Source organism: Ruditapes philippinarum, unplaced genomic scaffold, assembly GCF_026571515.1.
Source record: "Ruditapes philippinarum isolate M1 unplaced genomic scaffold, ASM2657151v2 ctg608_1_1_1_1, whole genome shotgun sequence".
Lineage (NCBI taxonomy): Eukaryota > Metazoa > Mollusca > Bivalvia > Venerida > Veneridae > Ruditapes > Ruditapes philippinarum.
Window position 1 is genome coordinate 523,153 of NW_026859254.1, and position 26,564 is coordinate 549,716.

A 26,564-nucleotide genomic window follows, 5' to 3' on the forward strand; every position below is an offset into this window, starting at 1 on the left:
CAAATACATGTCCATAATATATTGTTCAATAAAATGCCCCGCATAGAATTACCGCTGCCGTAAAATATCGATTACACCGGTGACAGGTATGGCTATTTCACGGCAAATTTGGCCACCCAAACATATCAGCTAAAGTTGTTGCTATTTCGCTTTAAGCGAACTTCGGATATAAGGAACGATATTTAAATGCCCTATTGTCGTTATACACGGAGTCGGTAAGTTGCTAGATAGAGTTAATATTTGCTATAGAAGACACTGGTTGCTAAAGGAAGTCATTGATTGCTATGAAATATAGTTATTAGGGTAGTTCAATGGTTGTAGTTCAATGGTTGTTTTGGAAAGATAATGGTTGCTATTGAAGTCAGAGGATACTATGGAACTCACTGGTTGCTAAGGAGAGTGATTTTTTGCTGTGTTAGTCACTAATTGCATATGAAGATCAATGGTCTCTCCGGGAGTCATTGTAGGAAACACAATGCTTCCTTCAGAAGTCGATGGTTTGTCACCTTAGGATTCAGCGTTTTTTATTGCAGTGAAATATTAATGTCTTTTAAAAATCAATAACTACAAGAATAAAAATACTGACTCGAACATTAGGTAGTGCCTTATTCTTCCAAAACGTATGTGCCATATCACTGCTAAACTGTAGTTTCAGACCGAAGGTATTATTGTCCTCGTAATCCATGTCTGTCGTCACAATCTTAAAGTGAAACAGAGTATTTGGATCCCAGCGGGCGCCTTTGTAAAGCGTCTGAAATTTAAGTTCCTTAACAAATCATTATGAAAACAGAAGGTTTAACCTTTTTATTAAGAAGTAAAGATAATAAGGAACAATATTCATATTAACCAAGCAGATTTTTTATGTTTCTTTTTTGACTCCCCTACGGCACCGCACCTTTCAACTTTCTACGAAAACCAAACTACAGTAATATTTGTATGCATAGCAATATAGTTCGGTGACAATTAAAGTCAATCAAACATTTTTTGACTGTACATTTAAAATGGAAAAGAAAAACATTAACTAAGAAAGGGCGGAGCTTTAAAACAGTATATTAAGTAGAAGAGTTTTTGTCACAAAAACATATGTCTCAAAAAACTATGAATGCGGAACATGACAACAAAATACACTTTAGGGATGGTACTGATCAATCATGTGAAATTTCATTGATATCCTACCACAAGCCCGGACATGATTTTCTATTATAGCTATGACGGCCATTTTATGCAGTAAATCAGAATATGCCGTGATATGTAAAACTAACTCCTGTGAACTTTGGTGAAAATCCCGCCAGCAGTTTGACCTGTAAAATCCGGACAGCAAAGCAGAACATGCCTGTCATATGCACATCTAGGGATGATAATGATCACTCATGTGAAGTTTCATTGAAATCCCACCAGTAGCTTGACTTTTAAAAGACGGACAAGATTATTCTATTTATAGCTCTGGTGGCCATTTTGCAGCCATGCCTTGATATGTACAACTAGGGATATTACTGAACACTCTTGTGCATTTCTCATTGAGATGCCACCAGCAGCTTGGCTTATGTCAGCTGGACAATAATTTTCTATTTAAAGCTATGGCGGCCTTTTTGTGCAGCGAAGTGAAACTTGCCGGGTTTATGCACAACTAGAGTTGTTAAAATTCACTCCTGAGAATTTCATTGAAATCCAACCAGGAGTTCTATTTGTGAAGGCCGAACAAGATTCACTATTTTTAGACCTGGCGGTCTCTTTGTGCGGCGAAGTAGAACGTGTAAAGCTGTATAGTTTTGTTGAAATCCCACCAGTTGTTTAACCTGTAAAGGCCCGACAAGATTTTTCTAATCTAAGCTCTGACAGCCATTTTGATGTTCAGAACTAAGGATGGTACTTATCACTCCGCTATAAGTTTGGTTGATATCCCACTAATAGTTTGACCTGTGAAGGACGGACAATCTTAATGCAGATGGGAGGACGTACAGACAGACGGCGAAGGAAAAGCAATATGTGTCCCAAAACAAAAAATACATTAAGCAGACCAACATACCAGCAAACAGGCAAAGGACATAGCATCCTACCAATTAACAATAAGTCAAACGATTTGTTAGGAGACAAATAAACAAAAAAAGTCAGACATTAAACACGGGAAGCAGCAGAACAACCGGCTAACTACCAGTAAAACAAGATGGTAAACAGACCAAAAAACGCATCGTCAGCAACAAATCATCAGACAGACAAACACACAACAAGGTAATCAATCAAATATCAAGCAGATGATTTTCATGGGATGCAAACCAGCCAACCATCAGTCACACAAACATCTTATTAAGCAGGCATACAGAGAAAAATAGTCATGATGCGACGACCAACAAGAGGTACATGTACATCAAGAGAACAGTTAAAATGGTAAACAGAAGATTCAACCATTAGACATACAAACAATATGGAAAGCAGACCAATCTACCAACAAGCAGACAAACATTATGGTATGCAAACTAACCAACCATAAATCATACATTTAACGTTCTAAAAATACCACCTATCCATCAAACAAGTAAACATATATCAGAGCATTCAACTAACAAGCCGACAGTTAACATGGTAAACAGACCAATGACAAGCAGCATACTATGCGAACCAGCCAACAAATTAACAAACAGACAATATGCAAGTAATTGTAAGCAGAACAACCACTAACTAAATTACAACAAAACAAAACAAAAAATTCCTATTTGCATGGCTTCAAGACGGAAACGTTGACGAACTATTTGTATCAGTCCACGGCCATGATGAATGCATGCTACAGGACACATCTACTAACAACCTCTTTGGCGGAATAATAAAAATATACCTTTATTTCCTCCGTACATTTTGTTCTCGAATCGTCGTCGTCTTCAACAATATTAGCCAATGTTTCTTCTTGACATTTTTGTTTAAGCGCATTACTTATACGTAGTTCGTCCTTGCAATGTACATTAATATTGTCGGGATGTGTACATCCAATTGGAAGCGTCGATGAAATTGCTATTTGTATGTGACTACCTTTCTTTAAAAATACAGTTGAGTTGTAAATCTGGAAATAAAATAAAATGTTTAAATGTTAAAATGTTAATATGAAATTTAATTTTTTAACTTCAAATCAAGCAATATATTAGAGGATGCCTAATGACAAACACATCAGACGATTAACGTTTATTGCCATCACAGTTTTACAAAATTTATGGAAAAAATATAAGGTTTGAAATGATTTTCAGAACATATGCAAATTGTACACATGTATCTCGACAGGTTAAAAATAATCTAACAGTGCTAAAAATACCCGGTTAAAGAAAAGTTAATGTCGGGCGGCGGGCAGGCGGGCGGTCGTGGTAAAAAATCGTAACAGTTTTCTCACACAGCCTCTTGATATTTGGCACACAGCATTAACACGTAGTCCCATAACGTGGGATTCTAATACATGTCTGTCGCTCATCAACTTCCTGTTTACCGACTTTGTTACAGTTTCGACATAAATGGTCAATGGTAGGAAACAGTTTTCTTAGCAACTAATTATCACAGCTTTCAGATACTCGTTTTCAGTTATGTTGCTCAACCATTTCCTGTTTACCCACTAAGTTAATTTTTCGACATTAACGGTCAATTGGAGAAATGTATCGTTACATTTTTCTCAGCAACTACTTATCACACAGCCTCTTGATATTTGGTATACAGAATTAACTTGCAGTCCCATATCATGGGATTCGATTTAAAATCTGTCGCTCACCCACTTCCTGTTTACTGACTTAAGTTAAATGTTCAACATTAATGGTCAATGGTGGGAACTTTTCGCAACAGTTTTCACAGCAACTACTTGTTAAGTTTTGTAACATCATAGCTTCATGATATGATATTGGTATACTTATGCAACCACGCCTTTTCTGTCTTCATCTTCAAGAATTGACAATTTCAACTTCATGAGTGCACGAATCGAACTTCAATAATTTACTTCGTGAAGATAAAATTGGACTCTTGAATTCATCCAGTTAAAATCGTGAAGTTCAAAACACGAATTCATGATGCTGAAATCGTTATGTTCAAAACATGAATTCATGAAGTTGAGTTGTGAATTCGGGTAGTTGATATCGTGAATTCAAGCAATTGAAATTGTGAATTCAATATGTTGAAAACGTGAGTGCACGAAGTAAATATTTCGAAGGGACTTTTGATTATTTCATGTGTAACAGTAATCAAGCAAGCTTACGGAATCTCGGTAGTTCAGTTTTTTAGGTGCCTGTCCGTGCTTCTAATAATGCATGGAAGGGCACCTGATGTTTCCATACCAGTAAAGTCGGAAAGTCGCCAATATAACCTATACTGGATTGGTGCGACGTAAAACCTAACCTTAACCAAAACAAGAGTGATCAGTGATCACATGGGTTGCCTCATGATAGCCATTTGCATTTTGCAGCTACTTGGTAGCAAGTCTAGAGCAAATAAATCATTCACAGGGCATAACGCATTTTTTACTCAGGGCTATTACTCAGCTTAAATCATTCAACCGTTAAACCCTTGTGATATGCATGCATACTTGAGCTGCTGATCAATCATGTAAAGTTTCACTGAAATTGCATTAGTGGTATAAGATGAATAGCCCGTACAAATTTTAAAAAAATAAACGTTTTTAAAGGGTCATGATATGCGCAACTAGATTTGATAGAAAATGCACCAGTAGTTTCTGAAGAGTAGTTCAGTCAAGCTTTTGTGTAGCTGGCACCACAAAGAAACACCATTTTTATTTTAGGGCCATAACTCAGCTAATAATGATTTAAGTAAAGAAAACCCTATGTTATGTGCGCAAGTACTTCGGCTATCAATCAATCCTGTAAAGTTTGAAAATGCATGAGTGGTATAAGAGCAGTAGTCCGGACAAACTATATTAACACCTTTTTATGTAAGGGCCATAACTCAACCAAAGATAAATCAGCCGGAAAATCTGTGTAATATGCTCAAACATTCGAGCTACCAATTAATCCGGTAAAGTTTCATTGTATAAGTGGTATAAGAGAAGAAGTCCCGACAAACTTTAAAATTTAAAATCTTTAAATACCATAACTCTGACAAAAAACACTGAACCATAAAATGCCAATATCAAGCACAACTATACTTGGTACTGATCATTTCTGGAAAGATTGGGTGAAATTACACCAAAGGTTTATGAGCAGCAGTCCGGAAAAGCTTCTGTGTAGCTGGCAACACAAAAGTACATTTTTCTTCAGGATAAGGGCATGACTATAAATGCATTCTGATATAATTTCTTTCTTTTTACAGACATTGAAGTACGCACTATGGGTTGTCGAACCAAATGTTGATCATTACATGACATCTTATTAAGCGGCTTATTTATGCATTTTTATTCAAAAGTCCATCATTGAACTACAAAGGTGTGCTCATATCGGCAATCATGACGTTTGGAGTACAAGTGTAATCTTGACCTTTGAACTGAAGACCTTCCTTTGTGTGCGACATGTCATCATAATATCTAAGACATTAATGACAAAATTGTGTATGAGACATAACCATCAACGCATCTTGCGGGCGATACGTCGTTATAACGTGCAACACGTTTTCTGCCTAAATCGATGCAGTAATGACAGAATTGTGTCTCAACATGCACATTAGTGCATTTCTATGAATAATTTCGTTTGGAGTCCTTAAGTGTGACCTTAACCTTTGATTTACCGACCTAGATCTTGCTCGCAACATATCGTCTTACTGTGCTACACATTATACGACATTACTTCAAAATCAATCAATACAAAGTTAGGGACTAGACACACATTTGAACAGGAAAGGTAGAAAGACGGACTTAGAACGAGACAGTACTACTTTGTTCCTTTTTTCATCCCATTGTTTTGTTAGCCAATTCAAAGAAAACAAGCCGCACGTAAACTGACGGAATGAATGACATCACAATAACTGTTACCTATTGATCCTGTTGCCGCATAAGTATTCTCCAGTAAGATAAATATTACAGAGAAAATCACGTGTATTGTGCACCTATGAACTGCATATTGTTTTAAAGGACTGTCGACCTATGTAACAATTCAATGTCAGATTAGTATCCATTACGGTTGCAATAGTCTAAAACATATAAAATGTATTGTTATTACCTTGACACCGGCGTAATATTTATCACTGTACTTAGGTTCTGTTTGCTGTCCTCGCTTTACAGCTGACACAGCCACAGAGCATTGTACCTATAAAGAAATAAACACAGCAAAAATAAAAACATGAGTGAGCAAGCCTTTGGAACGCAGTAACTGGTAACGTGATCACCGGAAAAATTATAAACAGGATTAAATTCCGTTGTATGTAAAGTATGCTTCTTAAGGAGAAGCAAGTGTATAACTGCATACATTGTTGTTATAATGTTACAAAATTCAAAAAATTTAACAGAACATAATTTCAACATTTGAACGGTAACGTCATGATGTGGTGACGTCATGAAGAAGAACGCATGACGTTACGCGGCAAAACAAGTAAACATGACTTTAAATCATTAAAACGGCATTAAATAAACAGAATATGTGTTTGTTTTGCTTGTAAGATTGAAATGCACTTCACTCGTGAACACCAGATATCATATCCTCACTTCTGGTGTCCACACGGTGCAATATATTTCGATCTTACATGCAAAACAAATATCCTCTATTTATCATGCAATTTTATACGTGACACTTAATTAAATTTTCCTTGTGCAGTATTCATTTTTTGCTTATAACAGAATAAATTTGTAGTGAGTTTTTGAAGAGAACAATTTAATTTAAAAGAAAATCAGATTTTTTTTCAATAACCGTAGATATGGTCTCTGTCTTAATGACAAGATACATTTAGTTTTCCTGAAATTCAATGAACACCTGGACAAGGCAATGCATAATGGTTAATTTCTATCCATAATTTTTATTCATAATATTGTGGACGAAGAGAGGTAACATTTCATGTTTAAGAAATCAAGCCATACGTGGTTGTTTCTGATCTAGTTATATAGTGGGTAATGACATTGATCCTTCAAGTATACAGTCTTTTATCAGATGATTATACTTTTTAGAACCAATTATAAATAACATTACCATATTCTTTATTTCAGCAGATTTGTGCCGAAAGAAAATAATAAACATTGATACTATATATACGCTACTTTCATTTTCATATAAAACGTACATTTTAAAGTGATTCAAATACCTTCAATTACTGCAAAAAAGAAACATACAAAATGAATGATCACATGTATGAGAGTTTTGAAAATCTTTGATCTGTTTTACGAATAATTAAAAAAATCTTTCATGCAAACAAAAAACACGACAAACAAGACCAACAAGGAAAGGCGGTGCCCAATGAACGCAACCCCCACACGACCCAGCAACAAGAACCAACGGCAAGGAGCCCAGGCGGACCCCAAACATAAAAAGGACAGGGCAACGACACGTTAATCATTAAATGATAAATAATTTGTAGCTGATTAAGAATTCAAAGAAAATAATAATAGGCCCACAAAGGGGAAGGGGACAGGAGACCGGGGGAAGGGGGGGGGGGGTAATCAAAGATCAAAGAAATAAAAACTAGAGGCAATGGGGAAGACACTTACCGCAGACGAGAAAACAGCAAGGGACACAAGCAAAAGTGCCACCAAAACAGTATGAAACAACATAGACATACATCTGAGGAACACAGTGGGGCGCCGCCTTGGAACGGTCAGCAGCATAAAAATGACTGCTGGGGAGTTTAAACCGGTTAATGGTGCACCAAACCTCGCTCTTAGTCCCACCATGTTCCTATAAACGAGACAGTGTAAATGAAATGAATCCCCGCCAAGTGAAATTCTAACAGTTGTCATGGTTACAAAAGGTTAAATAAGTAAAACACTAAAATGATCATGTAGAAACATATAAAAGTAAACCCAATGACCATAACAAAAGTACTCAATGTCCTAAAGGAAGACAGAGCAACAAGAAAATCACCTACAAGGGCCCGACGAAGCAAGGCAGAAGACGAACATTAAGACAATTCAGTCCCAAAGGGCTTTACGAACTATCCATCATAGAGTCTCCCACTTGGTCCGTCAGATGCAATCAAAAGAGGAAAGCGTAGTGTCCAACTGTAAAAGGGTTGAACACTAAACATGCAGTATGTCTTAAAATAGTAGGGTCATAACCTCTTTTAATAAAACGTTTAATGATTCTACTAAAAACAGCAGAAAAATTACCATGACCCAAAATCTTACGAAGTTTGTAAACCACATCGCCATAAAAACCAGGCTGGCTAATCCCTTGTCGCAGAAGAGTTTTTAAATCACTATTGAATTTAGAAATTAAATCAAAGTTACGATTGTAAAATTTAGTAAAATATTTCCGTAATTTATGATAGCGGTAGCCCTGTTTTAGAAGCTTGCTGGTAATAAAAATATTCCGCTCGTTGAAATCCTTTACGTTGCTACAAGCTCTAGCGAATCTAATTAATTGAGAAACATAAACCCCGTAAGATGTTGCATGGGGTACGTCTCCATCCAAATGTGGATAATTAACTATACAAAAGTCAAAGTCATCTCTTTTATCATAAATTTTCGTGTGAATAGACTTGTTGTTGATAGTAATATGAAGATCCAAAAATGATGTACTAAAATTTCAAGAGTTCGTTTTACTAAGTTGTAGTTCATGCGGATAAATGTCAGACACCATTTGATCAAAATAAGGATTATCTAAATTAAAAATATCATCAAGGTAGCTGGAAGTATTATTAAATGCGTCTATAACATCTTGTTGTTTCTCTTCAGAGAGACTCAACATAAAGTCTCTTTCATAGCAGTATAAAAACAAATCGGCGACCAGGGGTGCACAATTAGTACCCATAGGAATTCCTATGATCTGTTTAAATAGGGTATTACCGAACCTGACATAAATGTTGTCTAAACGAAAAGAGAGTGCTCTACAAACTTCGTCACAGGTCCACATAGTATAATGTTTAACAATACCGTTAGTAAAAAAAGCTTTGTTAGAATTACATGCTAGAAAGGTAACTTTTTCCCGTGCAAAAGTTTTCTGAATTAGGGAAAGTAGTTTATCATTGATTAATTTATGTGGCAAAGTTGTATAAAGTGTAGAAAAATCGTATGTACTGACAGTTGAAGCTTGAAAGTTATTAATTTTGAATTTATCCAAAATTTCACCAGAATTTTTTATTGCCCAAAAGAGACAATGCCAACGATTCAGATTTTGATTTTACCTTTCTGTACTCTATTATCTCTGTTCAGGGTGAATGATAATTCAATATTCTATCTAATATGGTCAAAGATCAGTCTCTTATCTAAAGCAATACAATTTCAATGAATGTCGCATGCATAACTGTTTTACCATGTATCCTAGGGGATAATCTTTGAACGTATCTTCATGAAGGCTTAGGTCGTCCATGTTCTGAGAAGGCCCATATGAAGCTATTGATTTTCCCCTAATGCTCCTAGAAAACAAATTAAAAAAAATCAAGGTTGGTGATTAATGAAATATGCTTTGATTCTAATGCATTAATTTTGCATTATAGTAAGTACCTTTGAAATTTTGACTGATATGGTATATCATTATTCGTTGTGCCAGTTGAAAATAATAGCGCATAAACATTTTATTATAGTTTGCTGCGTCATTTCTCCAATTTTATATGACCTTACAACAATATGAGTGGTATAACGTTTTATTATATCTCGCGTTATTTCTATACTATATACCCTTATATGTTGTCAGATGTAAAATGCGTACTGACAAAGGGTAGTTTCTTTTTACGGCCTGCTGATAATAGCAAATGAGCTGCACACGAATACCTACAAGATCCGCATTGCTAAGAAGCATGAGGATCTTAGAAATGTATCACACCCCCTTAAGTGATCAAATTGAATATCTACCACCCTTGATATTATAATGACTGAACTACTTAATTGAAATTACTTGTGTCGGTTGAACATTTTGTTCTGTCACCCTTTGCATGGCAACTCTTTTTACTGCACAAGAATTAAGAAATTTTTGAGTCCTCTTTTTACATTAGTTAATTGAAATAATTGTATTCATAGCCTTTCATTTTCGCGAAACTTAGGATAATTGATATCACTTTCACAAGTCATAGTTTTATTGGAGTGACGGTTTCTTGAGTATGGTATAATTGTTCTGCATAAATCTGAACTGTGTAGTCTCTAATCTCATGTAAATGAAAGTTGATTATACTTAGTTTACCTAAATGATGAGATGTTAAACAATAATTTTGTTTCATTTATAAATTTATGTTCGCCAACGACAAAATTAAAAACGTGTGTAAGTCCTTTCTTTAATTTTTCATTTAACAACTTTAAAAGATCAGTTGTCTTGGCACTTTGCTTGCAAGATAAAATAAAGCAAACTATAAAGAAACATACCATTGTACATTGTAGAAGTAATCTGAAGAGTTAGAAAAAATACATCTAAATTGTATGAACGGGACATATTTGACCTTGAATCGACCATTCGTCACTGGAGTTTCACTGAAACGTATTTCGGGTGCGGTATAAATAGAGCCAAGGTTTACGTCACTAGGAGGTGGTACTGCAGTATCTAAAAAAATACATTTAAATATGAATTACTTCACTATATGTTCATATAATTAATACCTTCCAGTGCCTCACTCACTGAAAAGTGCTATTTAAAAACATTTTTCACATCGAATTATCACTGGACAAAGCAACCGTAACTGTAATTGAATCAGAGTGAGTATCATACATATATATGAAATAAAATGATAAATCTAGTGAAATCAACACCAACATTAAATAACGTCATAAAATGAAAAGAAGTATTTTTGTCCATTTTATGGTGGAATAGAATACAATATACACATCATTACATTTAAACATATTTTTGTTCATTCTATGTTGAAATACAATACAATTTACACATCATTACATTTAAACATCTTGGGAAAACATGAAAGGATGAATACATTGAACTTTTACACCTCACGCTGCCTCAATGAAATCTATGTTGAACTGTTGATCTTTTATAAACAGAAACGAACCAAAAGCTAGCATACAACCAATAAACAAACATTTCATCATGGCGCCTAACATGGTTAAATTGACAGTGTTAAAAGCTCACTCTGATTGAAATATATGCATTGACGACAATGGCTAATGGTTAGTTTAAACATAGTTTTCAATATTTCACATATTTTACATTTTATATGTATATATTTATTACATAGGGATTAGAACGAAAGAAAACTTATATAGTTCCTCTCCCTGGCTTATGGTCATTTATAGATCAAGCAACGTATTCTGAAACAGGAATATGAACACTTTGAAACATTTAAAAATGAAACAAATTGCAAAAGTTGCAGAAATTAAATAATTTATGTGTTACCATTTATAACTGCTCCTGCACCTGTTGATAGAAAAATGATTCAATAGCAGTTAAGTACAAAACTGATCAATGTTAAATCATATAATATCAGGTACTTTGATAGATGATTTTCTTACAATGGCAAACTTATCAAGATACACTTTAAGTGGTAACATTGTCAATAGTAATGTAAAGTTTTGAATTGCAAATTTCAAAAGTGAAAACGTTAAAAGCGGAAATCGGCAAGCACTGTTTCCAGCATTAAAAAGCAAACTTGAATTTATGTAAATTTTGCAAACTTCATTATAAATAAATAGTTATGCCAGACAAGTGCTACACTTGTTAAAAAGGACATAGACAATTGCCAAATTTCTACTGACTTACCAAAACAATATGCTGAATAAATTATGGTAGGCTTCAGGTAATACTGAATTTCCTTGTCGCACTTTCTGATCCTTACATTGACGGTTGTCCCACATGTTTCTTCAAGACTTACCATGCAAGCTTCACGCTCAATTCCAATATCGTTAAGATCGTCTAGAGAAGGGTGTTCATCTGAAAAAGCATGGTCAAACCGTGAAGCAAAGAAAGCACAAATATCAGCATTTAATTGACGTGTATTTAATTCATGGGACTAGTTATTTAAAGATCTATATCAGCATAGCTTAAAACACTGCCATGGGACAGGCCGCTGTTTCCTTGAGCAAGAAACTTTAGACTCATTGCTCGCTAGTGATTAATTCAAGGAACAATTTTGAGAGTGTGTCTTAAAGCTTATAGTCTCCCACTTAAACAAATCTACAAAAACTTAAGGTCAGGATTCGTTAAAAACACACCAAAAGCAATTTGAACACAAACAAATATTAACAAGAAATATCAAAATGACACATATGCCCCGCTATACATTTTATGGGCAGAATTAATAAGTAGTCATTAAAAGAATACAAGTATAACACACTGGAAAATTGTAGAATTGTGAAGAAGCACAGAGTAAGCAATGGTGGTTGAGAGCTGGGTACCCATGGGTCGTCGAGTTGTTGATTAAAGATCATTTTGGCATACAAAGTCAAAGCAAAACACACATATAAGTCCGCGGCCCATAATCAAAAGGGTCATTTACTGCCCAAGACCAATGCTCGTATAAAGTTAAAGGGCCAATGGCCCATTGGTTGTCGAATACAATGTAATTGGTCAGAAAGCTATATTGCATAAAAGGCCAATGTGACCTTGGCCTCGAGCCTTCGACACTAAAATAATAAAGAGTCCTATGATGCAAAATGATTCTATGAATTTAGAGCGCCAGAGGTGCATCGATTGTCAATTTCTTTGAAGTTTGTTGTGGGACCATGGATTGTTGATTTATGCGATAAAAGGGCAATGTGGCGTGACGTTTGAGCCATTGACCAAAAGGGAGACATCTAATGTATAAGACTAATGCCCTGATAAATTTTGAGTGCCAAGAGCTCTTAGATAGTGGGTTATTGGTCGTAAGACGTTTTGGCATACAAGGCAAATGTTACTTTGAGCCTCCGAAACAAACATCAAAGTTGTCATCTACGGTCTAAGATCAATTCTTCTATGCATGTGTTGGTCAAATAGCCAATTGGTTGTCAAATTATTGGTCAAGAGCTTTTTAAACATACAAGGTCAATGTGACCTTTAAACTTTAACAATGCGACCAAGATCAATATGGGTCATTTACTGGCCAGAAACGCTTTTGACATGATAAAACGTCAAAACGATGTTGACTTTTGGGACAGAATGACAGAAGGACCAACCGACACCATGATGTAAAACAATGTGCTCCTTCATCGGAGAGGTGGCACCAAAACAGGCATATGTGAAATAAACGCAAATAATAATAATAAAAACATGTATTTTTAAGCAAAAGAACACATTTAACAGGTATATGTGACGCGCAAAAGAACAAATAGCAAGCTTATGTGGAACTAAACAACAAACAACAGACATTAATTTACTACAACAACAGGATATATTTAACAGATAAATGTAAATCAAGACAACAAATAACAGGTTATTGTAAAACAAATCACAAATAATCTTAAAAGCAAAGGTAAATATGAAATATGATCAAAAAGTTCTCGGCCCGATTTACTTCTAGCCACTACACTGATATTTACACACGATACGTCGATACCGATATCTTATTGAGGATTTCTGACCGAGTTACACGCGGTTTTACAAAGAGTAAGTAACATAAAACACACTTTGATCAGTAGAGCGGTGTGTCATTTAGACCAAATGGATAAAGTTGAAATCAGACCCGTTATGAAGTACCTCTGTAAGAAAAAGATACCCAAAGGAAATCCATGAAGACTTCATGGATACACTTCCTTTAGCACTGTGAAAACAATTGGCTGCTGCATTTTAGAGGGGCGGGGAGAGCATTGGAGATTATGAGCGGTATGGGCGGCCAAAAGAGGTCACCAACGATGACTAACTGACGACCAGAAACGGACCAGGCTTGACATTTCAAGATATTTTTTGTCTCGCTTCGAGGATGATACTGATTTTATCTTGATAAAACATGGGTCCATCACTTTCATCCAGAATCCAAAAACAAAGCATGGAAGTATCCTGGCTCACCCCTTCCGAAGAAATTCAAAAGGGAAGATGATGGCTTCATTGTTTGGGGATAGACAGAGGATAATCATGATTGACCTTCTTGAGCAAGGTCGTACCATATACTGAACGAACTATGCAGAAGAATTATGACGTCCGCGTCAAGAAATCGCGCATAAAATGAGGGGCAAACTGACTCAAGTCGTTCTGCTACTGCACGACAATGCGCCAGCTTGCACATCCCAAGTTGCCATGGCTGCTGCAACTAACTGCGGCTTTGAAATTCTTCCCCATCCAACAAATTCTCCGGACTTGCCCCCAACCCCCCCCCCCATTCATCTGAATTATACCTGTTTCCGAAACTGAAAACCAAGCAAGCTTCGTGGTAGACGTTTTGGAAGCAATGAAGGTGTCAAGGGGGCGGTCCAATGAGTATTTTGATGACCAAAATAGAGTTCTAGACGGTTAAACAAGTTGTAGCACAAGTGGGCAAAGTGCATTGATGTAGAGGGCGATTATATTGAACAGTAAAACTATAAGTTGGGTTCTATGTCTACCGAAAGTACATCGGGCTGAGAACTTTTGACGAATCCTCGTACAAAATAAAATGTAAATTAGAAACACATACTCGATGCTAACCGAATAGTATGTAGTGTAAGTCTAAATCATCTTAGCAACAGTCTATGCACAATGTTCAAAACTATTTAAAGGTAAACGATCTTAGAGAGGCATATACGCCCTTTTTAAATTATAGCAAAAAGAACAAAACTTAGCTCACCTTTTAGGTAATATGGGTATAAAGTGTTACAGCTTGATAGCAATGGGACATTCTTTGAATCTGTCATAAGGTACTGACGGCCATTGAACACTGCACTGTACCATTTTGCATCGAGTTCACGGTCATTCAAAAGTATACCTTCACCGTCAGTCCTGCAACAATACCGACACATTTTAGTCACTGTTGCTTAATTATGCACATGATGAAATATAACAAAGAGGGAAATGTTCAACATTTAAATTGCCACTATGTATACAGACCCGTTTAACATATCCGCCGAGGCATGCAGGCGTTAGATAATCATTAACAATATTCCTAAATATAAGAATATACCGAAAATCAGATATATGACGGAACAACATTATTGATATTTTGTTTATTTTCTCTTCCCGACCACATTCATACGCTTGGAGCAGAATATTTAAAAAAATACATTTTTTTGTTTGTTTTGACAGCATCTCATTTATGTTACAGTTGGCTATATCAACTGAGTTCATGTGGAACTTCTTATATTCTTCAAGAATAAGCAATCAATAATAATTGATTATGTAGCCCTTTTGGAAGCATTTGAAGATAAGTTTAGGACTGAGATTTATAGGTTTATGATAATATAATTATCAATCATAATGATCTTATGATTATGATTTTTATTAGCATTATCATCAAAATAATCATCATCATCACCATTATCATCATCATCGTTGTCGTTGTAGTAGTTGTTCCTGTAAAATTTGGTATTAGCTATCGTCATTTTTTTATTGTTATAACGTTAAGGGTCCTGCTTGTTTCGGAGTCCCCCGTGTTCGTAAACAAAATCATCTTTAATGCGGTAAGGGAGGGGAATGAGGCATTTGCTTTCACATGCCAATCGGAGCATCTTTTCATAATAATCTCGGATTTAATATGGATTGAAAATAGTTCTACCACGTAGTACTAGGTGTAAACAAACCTTTGTATAGTGTATAATAAACGGGATCCCAAGGACAAAGTCTATGTCGGTAACATTATTATAGAAAAATATGTCTGACAATCATATTCATTTTAAAAACTCCTACTGATGTACAATCATAAAACACGAATTAATGTCGACAGGCAAACATTTTGTAATTTCGGTTTCTACAATCACAATAATAATTAGTAAGTATATAATGGACTGTTTACTTTTGATATTATAAATTTACTTAGATGGACATGATATATTGGAGAACTCCAGCACTTACTTACTGATTGTTTTCATGCTTAAGTTTTAGGATAGGTTAGCCCGCAATACCGTAATCATTCTATTTACTTTTGAACGTGTTAATACATTATTAATGAAAATGTATCAATTACTTTTGACTTCTTTTTATAAGAACAAAGTATGTTTTATGTTTCTGTCTAAAACATTTTGTAAATGATACGTTCGTACCTAGATGGCAATAAGGAGATTATGGCTATTTTCAAATTAAACACTCACCATAATTCTATGCTTAGATATTTTAATGAAATTAAGATTATTTTTAGTAATGTCAATGTTATACGATGTGGAGATATTCTTGTTTACGGAAATTATCATATAGAAAGGCTTCGATTACAAATAACACGGTATTATAGTCTAAACAGATGAATTTTTTAAACATTGTGACATTTAAATGAACGGACATATGCCACTTTAAACTACTTTCTCACATTTCCTTTCTTTCCACTGTATCAACTGTCCATGAAACCGATAGCATTTTGTATATAAAATACACACTAAAATGACGTAATGTGTGAGTGAAACACAATGTAACAGAAAAGGAGCACATCTGTACTTTGCCCATTGTCAACAGAAATCAAATTGGCTCAAGCTTTTAATAAAATATCGCATAAATACGTCCAAGTATTCTCATATACAAACAACATCCGATTAATGTAAAAAGCATTTTATGCACTAGAAACTGATGATTTTGTTTCATTTTTTTATTTTTTTTTTTTGGAAACGACACTGAGAATTATATAACGATTTAATACATTATTATATATTATTACATTGTATTACATTGCTCCCTTATGGCATGTTTCTCGATAAAATGTCATACTTCAAAATAAAAAAGTTAAAAGTGACACCGTTATGATGACCTTCTATTTGAATTTATTTTTATAGCGCATCACTCGCGAAGCCGTTAAACGGCTGGTGTGTGACAGCGCTTTTTAAAAGTACTGCGTTTTTAATGATCTTGTCATAAATATCAATTCGCATAATAATAAAAATTCGTCATTTAAATTACTGGCGGGATGTTCAGAGGAACATATATCTCGTATACAACTTGTATAACTAATAACATAATGGTTTTAGAGTATGCTCTATACTTGTCACATAAAGAAAATATTTGAAAATGTGAAATAATTAGTATTACAAACATATTTTGTGTAAATAGTAAAATGCTTTATTTTGCGTTTTTAATTATTTTATCTTTTTCAAGACAATGACATATCTACATAGCTATGATATGCCCTCAGATACCTTTACATCATTTGATGAAGTAATGAAGCAAAATATGAATTATCACATATACGATAGCCAAATCAAACAATTAAGTTATTTCATGTTTCAACACATGGATGGCAATAAGACGAATTAAATAAAACAAATTGTTTGATAAAATTGTATTTATGTTTAAGCAACATACCAATAATCTGAATAGTACGTTGGCTCCCTCACTGTTATGTCATTCAAGAGGGGTGGACTTCTTCCATCACATGCCGCATCCGCTAAAACAAACAAAAATACAGTTATCCGCATATAAATAAAACACGAAATAGTAACAGTTATCCGCTATAAAACAAAGCATTTATTCGCCTTAACATTTAGATTGACATTAATCAGCAAAAACAGAGCTACACATAAATTCGCTTAAACAAATCAATACTTTTTATCCGATTAACCACTGAAACAATAAGTAAAATGTGTGCTCGAGTAAATGTGTATATTAAATTAAACACAAAATCATGAACTAGTTACATTTTTGTATTTTACAAAAATACAACAAAACATTAAGATGAAAACCTGTGTGTCTAAAATTACATCATAGATAAAAAATAAATGCACTTTTATGATTGTCATAATACAGTTCCAGTTAACAAAAATTACTTACATCGGTTTGAACAAATGATACTCAAAAACAACAGAGTGCAAGTGAGAACACGTCTCTTCTTCCACATGATTCTTTTCGGTGTGATGCATGTGTGTCAAATCTATGAACCAGTTAATTTATAAGCAAAATGAATATGATTCATGAGGACATAAAGACACATCTGCAATGACACTGCACTTGATCTAAATTGTCTTACTTGATCCTCTCAAAATATGAAACAGCTTGAATGTTATAAATGTTCCTGGTTCCGAAACGCAATATTTCAAATGTGCAATAACCTGGCAAGACAATCAACAATAGACAAACGGCATTTAATGTCGAGCTTAACATTCGATATTGGTAAGTGTTCAATGTAATTTCAAAACAAATGTTGAGCTATACAAGAAAAAAATACCAGCTAGACATAAAAATTACCAATGTAGAGCTAGACAATAAAAAAATAAAATAGTTAAAAATGTTGAGCTAGACAATAAAATGTCCGCTAAACTTTAAAAATTACCAATGTTGAGCTTATAAGTAAAAATATACACTCAGTAGAATTAGAAAATTACCAATGTTTAGCTAGACAATAAAAATATCCGCTAGACTTCAATAATTACCAATTTTGAGCTAAACAATAAAAATATTCGCTAGACTTCAACAAGCTAGACAATTTACATTCACACAATCAATATTCATGCAAGTTTAAAATATAATTTCGAAATGTATAGCAAAGATATAGCAAGACAATCAATCATTCGCTAGCCATTCATGTGCCGAGCTAGACAATTGACAATTAGACGAGATTCGTAAGTTTTCAATGAAGTTTCAAAACGAATGTTGAGCTAGACAATAAACATCACCTAGACATTTCAAGTTACCAATTCGAGGAAGACATTCGACATTCAGTTTTACATTTTTGAATATTATATTTTAGTTTTCAATACAATTTAAAAACGAAGGATGAGCTAGATAATCAACAATAGGCTGATGTCGATTGTCTGGCTCGATATTGGTAACTTTGAATGTCTGGCCGATTGTTGATTGTCTACCTCAACATTCCTTTGGGAATTACATTGTTAAAACCGAATATCATATGTAGGAAATAAGGTCTTTTCTCTTGCTCAAAATTGGTAATTGATTCTCTAGTTTTACATTCGTTTTAAACTAGCAAATGTCAAATGTTTATATGTTCATTTATTACTGTTATTTTTCGGTGTTTTAACCGCTTTTTCAATTTAATCACTCACAACTGGCAAAGTAATTTCTATAATTTTTACTCAAACCAATCTGTATCAATATTTATATCAAGGGGGCATTTTCAATTTCTTTAAAGAAAAGCATGTAAGTCGTTCAAATTAGCATTATGTTTCCATTTGTCCTTCCGTTTAGAATTGATAAGTATTGTTTTGCATTTCTGTTATCTAAATTTCTGGATTTTGTTTTGCTATTTCTCTTTAATTTTGGAAATGTTTTATTCATCATTTTCTTATACTTTACTTTTAACACTCACGTCATTTTGGTTAATTTCAGTATCATTTTTTTTATTTTAAACATGTGTCGCTCAATGAAAATCACGTTGAGCTTTTAACACCGTAAACTTAACTAGTAGGTGTTCGATATTTCTTGTCTGAGGTATGACAAAAGTTCAATTATCTTAGCAATATTTCAACAATATCATTTAAACTCTCAGGGTACATACCATCGCTAGTTTCTAGTACAGTCAAGTCATTAATAACTTGGTTTACTTATAATATATCAATAATGTTGACAAATAAATCAAGTTTATCATTATCTTACAATTTAACAAAGTGATCACAGGCAGAATATTGTTCCTTTTTGTACTCCGTAGATGGTGTGACAGAGTTATTCACATCGGACGATAATGGACAATTATTAGATACAATCATACATTATACATACTTAAATATAAATTTGTTGTGTATTTGCATTTGAAATAAGCTTTAAATTGTATTTGCATTTCATAAAATAAATCGGCTAGATTTGTTTCATGTAGAGCTTCATAGTCCGGATAAATATAATCAGGTTATTGTTAAGTACGATCATTCCTGTCTCAAAATAACCATATCTTATCATAAATGTTTGAAAAATATCAATTAAAGACTGCAAGTCAGCAAAAAGATCATCGCAGAATGTATTGAATCTTCTTCTACAACACACAATATCTTGCCAGCTTTCGTTAAGCTTTAACTCTCTATCAAAGTAACAAATGACTCTTTATTACATTTGGTAGATAAGCATAATCCTCCTGGTTTATTTCTTTAAATAGTTTTCCCATGTTTAAAACATGTAGGATGTTGTTTTTGCTTGTTTATTTGTTTGATTGAATTGCTGTTGTTGTTGTGAACCTGAACGAATCCCCCGTGAGTAATAATAACGTTTATTTTTTTCTTCTTTTTTATTCTTCCTTTTCTTCTTCTTAAGATCACTTTAAAGAATTAATAGGGCAAGCTTTTGAAATTATCAAAGAGTTACAAACTTAAAGAGACAATTGACATATGATGAGAAATGTGACATTATTTTCCTTTTATCAATAAATTTATGTTATTGTTATATTATATTTTCCCTTTTCGGCGACGTTGAGGCTAGCATTACAGTCAGTCGATGAGGAAGTTATCTTTAAAGCTACTCATAGAAAAACATCTTCAATACACATCAATTAAAAATATCACAATTGTCGGATCATTATAAATCGTTAACAGTCATTCCTTAAGTGCTGAGTAAGCGAATTTTTTTCAATTACGCATTGTCTACTAAGAATGGATCAAATGTGATTCTATTAATATTTGCAAATACAGTTAAACCTCGATCGCTCGAACTCGGATTGGTCGAATACCTCCTTTCGCTCGAACTCACCATTCGGTCCGACAAAATATTATGCAACAGTAAGTTATAACTGTCTCCAGTGTAGTGCTTGTGAGACATATCGTTTACTGTCTCGTAAAGTTAAGATAAGATACACTGTTACCTTTGTAGAGTGGCTACCTGAAAAGCAACAACCTCTCTACTACAACAGTTTCATTATTTTAAAAAGTAAAGCCTTAAAACATATTAAAGTTCACCCTCTCAAAAGCAACACCTCTCACTCAACCTCAACAACCAATATTTTTCTCCCAAATGGTGTTTCCTGCAGAGGTTATATTATTAGTTATAAATATTTTTGACAGGTTATATAGCTCTATATAAACGGTTGTTTGTAAATATAACCCGAGCCGCCAGGCGAGGGTTATATTGCAAACAACCGTTTATATACGGCCAAATAACGAATTGATAATACAGCAAGCATCATATTTTTAGAGGAATAAAGCGAGATTTCTTTATAAATCGTCAGCAGCCGTGTATATAAAACTATATAAACGTCACTGTATCCAATGAGAAGCAACGTTACCAAAGTGCGGTTTTATAATGTTTTTTATTCACAACACATCATACAATTTATGGATCAGTTTAATATTTTTAACACGTATATGACCAATCAGTAAATGATCTGAGAGTGACTATAAATAAATAATTGATAAAACTATTATATCTTACTGATTGTATGTATGTATTAAGTATGAATTAAATTGGGAAAAGCTAATATGATATTTTATGCAAAGCGAAAGTTATAATTTATATACTTTAGAAAGATGTTACTATGTGTGTATCTTCCTTTTCTATATACAGATATGCAATCATGTGTGAAAATAGTTTAAACCCCATATATGTTATTATTTATATTTCTTTAAAGCTTTTTTTTTGTTGTAATGTTGCAGTTACCGTGCTAAATGGTCATATAACTAAATAAAATTTTTCCTTTCATTTCAATTATTCAAGTTTTAGTGGTTTAGGTTAGTATGGAAGACTAAAAATCACTTTGCTTACGTTTTGTTACTTTAAGGACAAATAAATAACATTCTTCGCGTTTCTCTCTATTTGTTCTACGCGTTTCTCTCTACTTGTAAACATCTAACATCCTGTGAACATTAAAAAGCATAGGTTTGCATTTTTCTTCGGAAACAGTCATATGTATTGTTTGTTTTTGTTGGTGGTGGTTGTGGTTTTTTTAATATTAATACTTTTATTGTGAAAACTTTAAAGATCCTGTAACACAATTTTTTATGGTTTTAAGTCATCAATAAGATGCTCAAATTAAGATTTATCAATATTGTAGGTTTCAAAAAGCACTATTTTTTAAAATTAACCGAATTTAACATTTCATGTAAATAAGGGGATGTAATAAAAAAATTTATTTTCTATAAAGTTTAAGTCAAATTTTACAATAAAAAATGAATGTATATATTTTAATGATTACATATAATATGCACAAATATTTGCAGTACATATTTTACATATTCTTCGATGTTTGAACATTGTTTTATTTGCATAATTATGTACATGTACATATATATAATTTCACTAAGTGTGGTTTACCACTTTGATCACAACATACAGGATCTTTAACAGACTTAAGAATATAGTACTAATTTAATAAATGTGTGAATTATATACTATTTCTTGAATTCGTAAACCTTAAAACTAGATTTACAGGATAGATCAACACAGGTAAAAATGCACCACATGTTTAACGTATGTTTGGTGCACCATTTTTTCATATGTACAACATGTGTTTGATACATTCTGAAAAACATGTATTTAACCAACAGTCGATAATAAAAAATATTTAGGTGAACATGTTTATCTGCCGTAAGTATAAAAAACTGTCCTACTCTTTATATCAATTGAACGTTACATGTAAATTTTGATCCATATTTATAGAAACTTCCTTTAGCCATATACGAGGATTGATTAAAAAGTTCTCGGCCCGATGTTCTTCCAGTAGTCAGAGAACCCAACTTATTGTCTTACTTTTCAATATAATCGTCATCTACATCAATGCACTTTGCCACCTGTGCTCAAACTCGTTAAACCCCTCAAAATAGAACTTTCTATGTTGGTCCACAAATAATTCATTGACCGCCTCTATGACACCTTCGTTGCTTCCAAAACGTCTACCACGAAGCTTGGTTTTCAGTTTCGGAAACAGGTTGAAGTCAGAGGGGCCATGTCCGGAGAAAATGAGGGATGGGGAAGAATTTTAAAGCCGCAATCAGTTGCAGCAGCCATCGCAACTTGGGATGTGTGCGCTGGTGCGTTGTCGTGCCTTGAGTCAGATTGCCTCTTCTTACGCGCATTTTTTTATGCAGACGTCTCAGTTCGTCTGCATCAGTACGTACCGTTTACGGTACGACTTGCTCAAGATAGTAAATCATGATATACCCTGACTATCCCAAAATGTTGAAGCCACCATCTTCCTTGCTGATGGAACCCTATTAAATTTCTTCGGAGGGGGTGATCCAGGGTGCTTCAACTGCATGCTCTGTATTTTTGGGGGTTTTTTTTATTCCTGATCGACGTGATGGACTCTAGTTTCATCCTGAGTTACGATCCGGTGGATAAAATCATGTTCATCCTCCTAACGAGACAAAATGACAAATGTCAAGCCTGGTCCGTTTCTGGTCGACAGTCAACTATATGGGGACCCACCTAGCAGAAACATTTTACATACCATATACATCAATCAGAATGAAATGAACCAAAGCTTATACTAACTTCCCTAGCAAAGCTTCGCATGTCTCGCCTTCTGTCGCACATGACCAGATCGTGCACAGCTTCGATAGTTTCATCGTAGTGGCCTCTTTTGGCCGCCCAGGCCGCTCATCATCTCCAATGCTCCCCTCCCCCTCTTAAATTCAGCAGCCCAATTTTTTCACAGCGCTTTAGGAAGGGGACTATTTCCAAAGTGTATCAATGAAGTCTTCATGGATTTCTTGGAGTACTTAATGACGGCTTTGATTTCAACTTTCTCCAGTTGGTCTAAATGACACACTTCTCTACTGATCAAAGTGTGATTTATGTTACTTAATCTGTGTAAAACCGCGCGTATGATCAAAAAGTGCTTTGCCGATATACTTGCCGCCACTAAACTCACATTTACATACGATACGTCGATATCGATATCTTATTGGAGATTACTGACCGAGATACATGCGGTTTTACACAGATTAAGTAACATAAAGCATACTTTGATCAGTAGATGATGTGTTATTTAGACCAAATAGAGAAAGTTGATATATATGTCTGTTTCAAAACAGGTCAAGTAGTGTTGAACAGGCTCAATCAAACCGAGCCTGCAACATTTTCAATTTTGCCGTGTTGGGCTTTCTTTAGGGATTCTGTATTTATCTATTTTATGATCACAACCGTGTTATTTGTGCCGTGTGGCGGCTGTAAAAAGTCTCCCCGTACATTTAATCAATGATGTTATATTTTCTATCCTTGAAGATCGTTCAGCACGACATTATTGTTGTGCTTGTGGTATTTTTAGTTTCAACTTTTCGGCATTTTCTAGTTGGGTGGTTCCAATATTCCTACTTGAGTAATGTTGAATCACCCTTAGGATATGTTGCCTGCTTTTTAAATTTGTCTTTTGACGTCTTATCTGTGATACGCAGGCTTCATAACCTCTGATCCCCTTTCAAAATTCCATTTTATTTAGTTCCGCCCATTGTTTTCTCGTTTAGGGCACACGCTTTTTATTACTTGGGGACCATACGCCGCTTTTCATGGAATGGCACGGAAGTGTCACATTGAAGGTTCCATGATAACCGCCGTATGAACACATCTGCGGATGTTTCTAAATTCAAAATTACTATTTCATGTTTAAATGTTGAATTCTGCTTAAGCCGGTGCTAGGGGGCGTGGACGGTAACTTGCACTTTCCAGTACCGTCCATGAACAGGCTCAATCAAACCGAGCCTGCAACATTTTCAATTTTGCCGTGTTGGACTTTCTTTAGGGATTCTGTATTTATATATTTTTTGGACTTTTAAAAGTCTTTTTCTTTTTAAAAAGTGCCAGTTTTCAAATGGCTATATATATTCATAATGTGATCAACTATATTGTGTAAGGTTAAAAACATTACATAACATTTATTTTGTATTTATTAAAAGACAGTGTAGCATTTATCAATATTTTCTTAAATCAGTTTTTAGCATATTATACATGTATCTTTAATATTTCATAATTGTTAATAGTACAGAGTGTAGAACCCTCCAATTTAGTAATTACCGCATACATAGAATGCAAAATAACGTGTTTGAACAATTAGATATTCGCGCTGTTTCACTCTTCACTTTACGATTTTTCATCTCCGGGAAATATTCTTTAAAGGGTTCCTTTATAAAACGAATGGGCTCTACACTTGATTGCATTATATCTGAAAATCAATGCGCAACCAAACTTAAAGCGACATTATACCCATCTATGGAAAACCAAAATAAGTTTACATATTGCCATAATTCTTTTCAATTTTATAATTAACTTCGTATGAACGATAAATATCTGACGTAGTCAAAGAAAATTTCTGAAAATATGAGTCGGATTGAGACCTGCACCACTTAACAAGAAGAGTTGAGGAAAGGAACAATTAACCGAAAATGGTAAGCTTATACTAGTAGTTGATGAAATTATCAGATTTTTATCAGATAATTTCAATATCTAAAGTTATAAAATCTTTCATGGACTTTCTTTCTGATGAATATCGGATGTTTATGTTTGTCTTAATTCATATGTAATTAACTCGGATATGTCATGTCGTTTTCATTTCTTCGAGATGTTTTTGTTGATTATTGAGTCTGTTAGTAGGTGCAGAAATGTTAATTGCTGTAATTTCTAAACTCATAATCGTTCTACTCCTGTAACTACTAGTAATTATATGCGTATACAAATATCGAGGTAAACAGAAATAACTCATAAGCCAACAGATTATATCATAATATATAGATTGTATATCCATAATTAATTTGAGTAACACCGTGACGTGCCCGAGTAGTCAGGATCATTGACTTCTTATCGGCTTCCCCTAAGACTGAGACTTTTCTATCCATTCAGAAATCTTGTGTATTTTTATGTACGGAAACTATCCAGCTAGTTTTACGGAAGGTCAATGGTGCTACTCAAATGACCGTTTGTGCCTGAAATAATGCATGAAGGTGTAGTTGAGGCCTTCGCTTGAAATTTGGCAACAGACTTTTATTGTGTCGTTGTGACATAAATTCCAATAACAAGAAATAAAGAAACGAACAAACAAAAACACGTTATGCAAAAACTTATCTTGAAATATCATGTTTATAGGAAACAAATGTGATTTCGAGGAAAAAATAGTCTGCTTATGAACATTTTAAGCTGCAAATACGATAAGCCAAAATTTTTCTGGAAAATCAAACATGAAAAAAGTATACTAAGATTGTAAGAAAAGTAAAAAGATCAAGTTATGATTTACAGGTAATGTGCGGTTAATTATGCATTACTATATTTCTATTGCGTACCTAACGCAGTAAGGTTCCTTTATTGTATAAATTGACTTTTTGGGTGGATTAAAAGTTTCGTTTGCAAGGGGTAAAGTACTTCCTTTGTTCAATTTACAATATTTTACTTTTTAATACATTTTCATAATTTTCATAAGAATGAGTATAAATCTGGCATTTTTCTATTTCAATGGTGACGGGACCATCTCGGCTATAAAACCCAAATAAATACCGCCAAAAAGTTAGAAATTAAACATGTCTGTACCCGTTCTTATGAGACACTCGAACAACTTTTCGCACCTTTCCAGTACTTTCAGTCCTTTGATTTTACCTTGTACTTGTCACGCACCATTGATAGACAACAGAAAGACAC

The 26,564-nt window shown here is 34.1% G+C and overlaps 1 protein-coding gene across 1 annotated transcript in view; it reads right to left on the minus strand.

Moving 5' to 3' along the window:
• The window catches only part of LOC132755829 (uncharacterized), a 39,141-nt gene extending 21,155 nt beyond the window's left edge, over positions 1-17,986 (minus strand). Inside the window, exons 1-10 of the mRNA XM_060746753.1 lie at positions 17,844-17,986; positions 17,379-17,460; positions 14,728-14,879; positions 11,751-11,921; positions 11,388-11,408; positions 10,409-10,583; positions 9,366-9,468; positions 6,129-6,215; positions 2,831-3,052; positions 587-751 (exon numbers count right to left, since the gene is read on the minus strand). Of these exons, the coding sequence (XP_060602736.1) occupies positions 587-751; positions 2,831-3,052; positions 6,129-6,215; positions 9,366-9,468; positions 10,409-10,583; positions 11,388-11,408; positions 11,751-11,921; positions 14,728-14,879; positions 17,379-17,460; positions 17,844-17,910 (1,245 nt within the window). The 5' untranslated portion in view covers positions 17,911-17,986. The remainder of the gene's footprint in view (positions 1-586; positions 752-2,830; positions 3,053-6,128; positions 6,216-9,365; positions 9,469-10,408; positions 10,584-11,387; positions 11,409-11,750; positions 11,922-14,727; positions 14,880-17,378; positions 17,461-17,843) is intronic.
• Between the last annotated feature and the right edge of the window lie 8,578 nt (positions 17,987-26,564).